At 38.5% G+C, this 8,364-nt stretch overlaps 1 protein-coding gene across 1 annotated transcript; it reads right to left on the reverse strand.

The window, feature by feature from the left end:
- Positions 1 to 5,681: 5,681 nt before the first annotated feature.
- On the reverse strand, positions 5,682 to 6,669 carry LOC125409127 (olfactory receptor 1L4-like). Its single transcript, XM_087896298.1, is given in 2 exon segments — positions 5,682 to 6,085; positions 6,088 to 6,669. Coding segments are annotated over 2 exon segments (927 nt in total). The 5' UTR covers positions 6,611 to 6,669.
- Between the last annotated feature and the right edge of the window lie 1,695 nt (positions 6,670 to 8,364).

Below are 8,364 nucleotides of genomic sequence, written 5' to 3' on the forward strand. Positions count from 1 at the left end.
CCAGTTTTCTAGTTTCCTGACTCTATGTTTCTTAATCATCTAAAGAATTCAAGTTGAGAGATGTCAGGTGTATTGGTGTTCGGTTTAGTTGTAACCTGTCAGCATTCATAAATGCTACTACTAATACACAAGCAGCAGGCATTGTCTCCTGCACCATAGGACAGTGTGGTTTCTCCATGACCTCTACTTAACTTGTAGGCACAGACGTTTAATTTGTGAGCTCTGACCTCTGTCACTTTTGTTTTACATATTCTAATTGCCTGCTACCCACAGGCAATTACAATATTGTACTTAGAGTCTTTGAAAATGTACTTAGAGTCTTTGAAAGCTACTCAGTCCCTTGGGGAAAGGCTCTGATTTAGAAAATTTCCCACCAAGAGTCCAAATTTGTCTTCCTATGTTTGTCAGATAATATTTGAGAATTCCACCCACAGTGAGTATTTCGTTTTTTTAGTACTCCATGTTACAGGCAACATAAATGAAGCACAGATAGATGAAGTGACTAGGCAGATACTGCAGAGTTTAGTCAGAATGGACTCTCATGAGCCTTGCATTTCCCTCACTGTCTTGGTCTTCTCTAGGTATAGCAAGGATAAAGTGCCCTTCAAGACTGTCTCTTTGGTGACATCTTTCATAGAATTGGTGCCTCAAGGGCCTGATATTTGATAAAAATAAAGTATTATGAGATATGCAGGGGAAGGTCATGTTTCCTGGCTTTTCAGATGGAATAGAGAAGACAGAACAGGAAAAGGGAGGAAGACAAGGTATTTCCACTGCTAGCATTGTCAAAGACACCACAGACCGCTTACCTGTGAAAGTGACAGAGAAATCCAGGGCATAGTGTATGACCAGGCTTAGAGTACCACTGGGTAGTTAAGATTAGGTTCCAAATATCTGAAGAAAGAGCCTTCTACAGTGCTTATTTAGTTTTAGAGATGTGCTGACTCTAGCTATTGTGGGAGTTGGGAATAGGAAGGGAAATACAGGGGCTGGTTCTCTCTGCATACCAGAGCCCTGAGAGGTTTGGCCCTGATGTTCTCCCAGGAGAGGATGGCATTTTTGATACTCTCACTAAGTTGTTGGGAAACTGGGTTCCAAAAGTGTGTCCTATAATACCTGAGAGGAGAGTTAGAGCCATGTAGCAGCAGAGGTGGAGTGTAGTCACGCACACGTGTATGCTCTGTTCACCTGTGCATTTTTATTTGTGCATACATGTGTTTAGGGCCTATGTATGGCTACCTGGAGGGAAAGGGGATGACCTCTGCCATCCTAAAATTTGTATCTATAGGTACTATATTATGGAGAAGGACTTGAAGTTTATTCCTGCAAGTGAACCTGATAGGATTCTTCCTTTTGGGTCTGTCTTATAAGCTATGTAGTGTCTGAAAACATTAACTTTTCTAAAATATTTTATTACTATAATTCATTAATTTAGATATCTCATATATTAATCCCAGTTTTTCAAATTAATACATAAAGGAATTTGCCCTAGTTGTTTAACATCATAAGTGCATTTTGTCTTCATTTGTAAATGGTACAAAATAAAAACTTTATATAGGTATTTTTTCTTTAGTTTTCATTTTAAAATGATTGTTGTTTTAAGAAAGGGATTCATAGCAAATCCACAGATTTACTATAAACCTACTGCTCCTACTCATGGAGAGCCTGCCTCCCTGGCAAACTCACTAACATCATCACATGTGTTTCAGCTGATGAACATTTTTGCCTGGTTATGCCAGTACAACATTATCTCCGATTTCCAGAGATTGTTCACATTACCTTTCACCTTTGGTTTAAATTCTGCAGTTTGGGGTAAGAGTGTAACAACACATAATGCAGTATGCTATTTAGAGGATAGCCTCACTGCTCTAAGGAGTCCTTTGAGCTTCATCTGTTCACACCTCCTGGTTTCTTGGTTCCTGGGAACCACTGTTTCTTCAGTCTCTTCATAGTTTTAGTTTCACTAAGTACAATATAGTTGGGGCCACACAGTGTGCTTGCTGTTTTAGACTGTCTTCTTTTACATATTAAGAAGTATTTAAGATTCCTCCACATATTTTCACGGATTGATATTACTTTGGCTTTGGTGTTCAGTCTTCTACCAGTTTTCAAATTACGTGCACATTTTGGCTAACACTCCTCATTCAAATATGATATTCATAAAATTATAGTTGCTTTTTTTGTTTTGTAGGCCTTGTGTTAATAAGGTGTTTTGATATGTGGCCTACACTCTGACATGTATGGCTCTTTCTCCCTCCTATGTTTTCATCAGAGTCTCTTTCTTTCCATTTATTATTTTTATCCTTTTCATGTTATAATCTATTTGCAGAATTTTTGCTCTGTGTAGAACTTTGATTTAAAGATATTTTTATGGGACAGTATCAATTTATCCCAGGCTGTACACAAACTCTATGTAACCAAGGATGGCTTTGAACTTCTGATCTTCCTGTTTGATTCTCATCTACCAGGATTACTGTTGCGGTGTGGTATGATGTTGGGGATCTAATCTGGAGCCTTTTATATGCTAGTTTGCTACCAGCTGATCTGTTCCTGGTTCATGCCAAAGGAGTTAGAAAATTCAATTGGATATTCAGATTCATAGGCCCTAAATTGCTCCCACATAATTAAAGACTACTTGGTATCTAATATTACACAAAAACTCTTCAGTCTTAATATTTGATTTTTATTTGGTCCATGAATTTTGGTGAGCTAAATAGCTGATGAATTTATTTTCCCCTCATCTGTTTAGGTTGGTACAATTGACTGCATCTGTTCCCAAGCCTCAAACACTGACACAACATCAATCATTTGTCATTTGTTCCTCTCTTCCTGAATTTGAGGATTTATGTACATGTTTTTGTGCTATAGTAATTGTTATTGCTCAGTTATTCTACTTAGGTTGTTTCATGAGATCACTGAGGATAATTTAAAAATCTAAGGTATTCCTGATGCCAGAAAAAAAAATCTCACAATTAAAGTTCCTGAGATATAGAAGAGACAATCTAAAGCCAAATGTATTTTAATTAAATCAATTTAAAATTTCCAAGTAGGAAGGAAATATCTCTCATTAGATATTAGAGCCAGAGCGAATACAAGGAAATCCAGATGCAGAACAACAATAACCAGATACAAATCAAGAATAAACCATAAGCAAAAAGCCCTTTGAGAGCAAAGAATGGTAGCTGCTGGCCCCGCATGGGTGGCTTTCCCTTTCCTACCCCACAAGGCTCAGGGAATACTTAGAAAGAGAGGCCTGAGAGCATGTAGAAGCCAACGGATGGGGAGTGTACAGCAGAGTCTTCTAGATGTGACTATTGGGCTATGAACTCATTGCAGCTGCAACTGTCTGCACCAGATCTGCACAAAGGAATGTGGCCAATAACATTTTGTCATGGATGGGGGACAGGTTCATGACTCCAACCATCTTTGAAGAAGTTTGGGGAGATGTGCCATTTTCCTCCACGGTGTTGCCACTGATTAGTGGCCCTTGTTCTAGCAAATAAATTACTATCTGTGTTCAGATAAAAACCTCTAATTTCAGTAATCAAACATGCAAAACAACAATAAAACAAACCAAAGATCATGAATAGTGGGTTTTTTATTTTTTATTTTTGGGATGAAGGGTTTAATTAAGAGAGGAACTAGAGGATGAAAATAACTAAAATTCATTATGAAAGTGCATGACACTGTCAAGCAATAAACATACTTTAAAAAGAGAATGGTAGTTTATTTCTCTTTAGGAAAATAGATGCTTAAGAATGAAACATGAATACAAACTCCACCACTGACTCCGTAGTCTCACTTCATTTTCTACCCAACCTTCTCACTGTATCTCACTTTTCAATCTCTTTTTTCATAACATTTTTTATTGAATCTTTAGGAATTTCACATCATGTACCCAATTCCATTCACTTTCTAGTTCTTCAATATCTAGCTTCCACCCTTGTAGCCTCTCCTCACCAAAGATAACAAAAACAAAAGCAAAAAAAAAAAAACAATCTCATCCTCCCTTCTGGACAACGACCTTCTCTATCAACCACAGCATTCTGTGCATGTACTATTCTACTCCTCTGTGTTTCCTGCATCTCCATCACAAATTCACTTGTTGTAGTGGCATTGGAGGTTGTGGTGAGTCACATAGTATACCTTTTTGCCCAACCAGGCCAAAGCTTTATTTAAGAATGTTGTTAGTTGTTAAGCTAGTTCTAGACCCCAGGTTTTTGCTACAATGTCAATACTGTTACCTGCAGTTGTGGGGCGAGCCTGCAACTATGGATCTAGAGGGGCAGCACCTTCACACACGCCAGAAGCATTTAGATGGGGAAGATGTTGGGGTTGCCTAGCTCAAAGCCCTGGGTCTGAGTCTGGGGGATAGTTGAGTTGGCCAGCTTTCCCACACCTATGCCACCAGAGCTATCTTCCCCTTTGGACAGGTGAGGGGTGGGGCCAGCTCTCTCATTCTCTCTCTCATTCAGGGCACTGACGCCAGCTTTCCCCTTAAGTGTGACCTACACATGCAGTGAGTTCATGACATCTCCAGCAACCTGCACATGTTGCCCCCCCCACTTGCACATGTGATCCTCCACAACTGCACATGTGATTCCCCCCACATCTGCACATGCGATCCCTATACCTGTACTTGAGAGCCCCATGCCTGCACATGGGGTGGTTCTAGGAGTCAAAGCACTTATTTGTTTTATAAGCTACTGTAGGTTGGATTAAATTATTTATTTAATATATGATAGAAGTTTTTCACATCTGAAATATCTCACTGATGTCATTTAATATTTGGCATGAGAATACTATGACATACAATTAAAGGAAGTGGGTGTTTTAAACTCAGCATCTCAAAGCCCAATGATTAAGGTCAGGTGTACTAATATAAATATGAAGACAATTTAAACTGAATTTCTTTTCTGTCCTACTGGGTACTTTCTTATATTTCTGAGTGGACACGGAACAGCAATGGAAGAGAAATTTAGTTCTAATTCCAGGTGTCTCTGTGTTCCATCAGAGCACCAAACTTTTCAACATCTTGAAAGTTCATGAACATGTATTTAAACTTCTGATGTTGCTTATAACAAGTTGGAAATTGGGAAATACTTCTAGTGGTAGAGTTCAATGAAGCATATGGATTCAGTCATGAATCTAAGTCTTTATTTGATATTTTATTGATCACAGTCATACATTGCTTATTAGACAGCATCCACACTGGCATATACATATAATATACAATAAAGCATGTAGTAGTTATTAATGATCTCCATGCAAAGCACATGATTTGATTGATGGTCTTTCATGGCTTCCTTTGTTTGAGTTCTGGTTAGAAATGGTAAAGGTCCCTTGGATCAGAGTGTTGATTTGTCAGTAGGAAATCTTCAAGAATATTTCCTATCTTCAGACAAAGCAATGACTAATACTTATAAAGATAGCTTTATAGCCCTGTCTTATAGACTGTTTGAGATGGATAGAACCTAACAGCTTTTGACAATGAGCATGTGGCGTAGATGAGAATTAAATATATTTTTTAATCACAGAAATTTTGAAAAAATTTGAAAAAATGTTGAACACATTAACCTTTGCTACTTCATAGAGGATCATCCATAAATGTATAGAAAGAAAGGGCAACATGGAAATGTGTTAGGTCATCTCTCAATTATATGTTTCATAATTTGATATTTCTATGAGAGAATTCTGTCCATTAACTTCTTCAAACCTCTTTTAATATCTTTATTCATCAGGGTATAGATGAAGGGATTCATCATAGGAGTCACTACTATAAACATAACAGTGGATACCCAGTCCTTCACCACTGAGGACATGGACAGAGGCCTAAAGTAGACATAGATAATACTCCCATAGAACAGGACCACTACAGTGAGGTGGGAGCCACAGGTAGAGAAGGCTTTCCATTTTCCAGCTGCAGAGGGGATCCTGAGCACAGTGACAATGATTCTCAGGTATGAGAAGAGAATGCATAGAAAGGGGGTCACAATGACAGCCAGGGTCTCAGTCATGACCACAATCTGGCTGGAGGATGTGTCAGAACAGGACAGCTTCAGCACGGGCTGGGTGTCACAGAAAAGTGCTTAATGACATGGGAGACAAAGAATGAAAGTCGAGACATGAGAAGAACATGGAACAGGGCATGTAGGTGGGAGATGGTGCAGGAGTCCAGGAACATGAAGAGGCAACGGTGTGGCCTCATCACCACATCATAATGTAAAGGGGTACAGATGGCCACCAGCCGGTCAATGGCCATGGAGGCCAGAAGGTAACTGTCAGTGTTCCCCAAGGCCATGAAGAAGTACATCTGAACTAGACATCCCACGTAGGAGATGGTCTTTGTTTCTGAGAGCAAGTTCACCAGCATCTTGGGCACAATAACTGTTGTGAAGCAGATATCCATGAATGATAAGTTGCTGAGGAAAAAGTACATGGGGGTATGGAGCCTGGAGTCAAAGTGGATGACCAGGATGATAAGCACATTTCCCACCATAGTGATCAGGTACATAATGAAGAAGATGTCAAAAAGGGGTTTCTGCATCTGGGGGTTGGAAGAGAGTCCCAGCAGAATGAAATCTGAGGTCCTGATGCTGTGGTTGTTCATATCTCCATCTCTACTCAGGTTTTGGAGGACTTTGGGAGAGATATGAAGAACAAATTGATCAAGAGAGTGTAATTTTTAAACTTTAGGCTATAACAAAATCCAATTGCTGTTCATAAGGATTTGAAAATAAGCTTGATTAATGAAATTTTATTAAAAATAAGAACAACAATATCCGGTTCCAAAACACCAGCAGAAGTTTCCTGCTCTATTAAAGGGCCATGTTGGTAACCTGCAATCCTAGGTAAAAGCCTGTGTCACAGATCACCAATATTTACTCAGAGCCCTTCCAGTTTTTCCCTCAAAAGAAACCCTCCCCTAGTCGTCATATTCCAGCCCACAACTCTGGTGGAAACCCCAGCAGAGATGCCCTACTGGACCAGAGAGTTCACTGGTCACCAGAACTCCAGGCCATTTAGAGTAGAAGACCAGAGGAAATGTATAAATTACTTAAAGAAAGTCAAGAAAAAAACAAACAGCTGAAAGAAATCAATAAAATTGTTCAAGATCTGAAAGTAGAAATAGAAGAGATAAAGAAAACGAAAACTTAAGGAGTCTTGGATATGGGACGATCTGGTAAGTCAACAGGAACTATAGACAGAAGTATCATCAACAGAATACAAGAGAGAGAATAAAGAATCTCAGGTGTAAAAAATGTGATAGAAGAAAATTAATATATTGGTCAAAGAAAATGGTAAATATAAAAATTTTCTGACACAAAAATCCAAGAAATCTGGGATACCATGTAAAGAATAAGCTTAAGAATAATAGAAGAAGGAGATAAAAGAATCCAAGCTCAAAGACACAGAAAATATTTTTAACAAAATTGTAGAAGAAAATTTTCTATCCTTTTGAATGATATGTCTATAAAGATACAAGAAGTCAAGTAGAGCAACAAATAAACCGGAACAGAGAAGAACATCTCCACACCAAATCTTAACACTAAATGTACAGAACAAAGAAAAAAATATTAAAAGATGCAATGGAAAATGCCAAGTAAAATATAAAGATAGACAACAAAATTACACCTGACTTATCAATGAAGATTATAAAAGCCAGAGGGTCTGAATATATGTCTTGCAGACTCTAAAAGACCACAGATGCCAGCCAAGACTACTACACCCAACAAAACTTTGAATCATCATAGATGAAGAAAACAAGATATTCCATGGTGAAGTCAAATTTATACAATATCTAGTCATAAATCCAGTCCTACAGAAGGTACTAGAAGGAAAACTTTAATTCAAGGAGGTTAACAGCACCCATGAAAACACAGGAAATAAATAATTTCACACCAGCAAAACCAAAAGAAGGAAAGCATACACACACACACACACACACACACACACACTACCACAACTACCAACAAATAACAGGAATAAACAATCATTGCTCATTAATTATCTCTCAACATCTACGTACTCAATTCTCCAATAAAAAGACACATGCTGACAGAATAGATATAAAAAGAGGGTCCATCATTCTGTTACATGTAAGAAACATACCTCAACATTAAATATAGATATTACCGAAGAGTAAAGGGTTGGAAAAAGATTTTCCAGGCAAATGGAATCAAGAAACAAGCTGGTGTAGCTATCCTAATATCTAACAAAATAGTCTTCCAACTTGTTAATCAAAAGAGATGGGGGAGATGGTTAGAGAGAGGGGAGAGGGGAGAGGGGAGAGGGGGAGGATTGGGGATGGCTTGGGGGAATGGGAGGGGGGAGGGAGGAAGGATGATTATGGGAGCAGGGAAG

Source organism: Myodes glareolus, chromosome 13 (assembly GCF_982192425.1).
Source record: "Myodes glareolus chromosome 13, mMyoGla1.1, whole genome shotgun sequence".
In the NCBI taxonomy this organism is placed as follows: Eukaryota; Metazoa; Chordata; class Mammalia; order Rodentia; family Cricetidae; genus Myodes; species Myodes glareolus.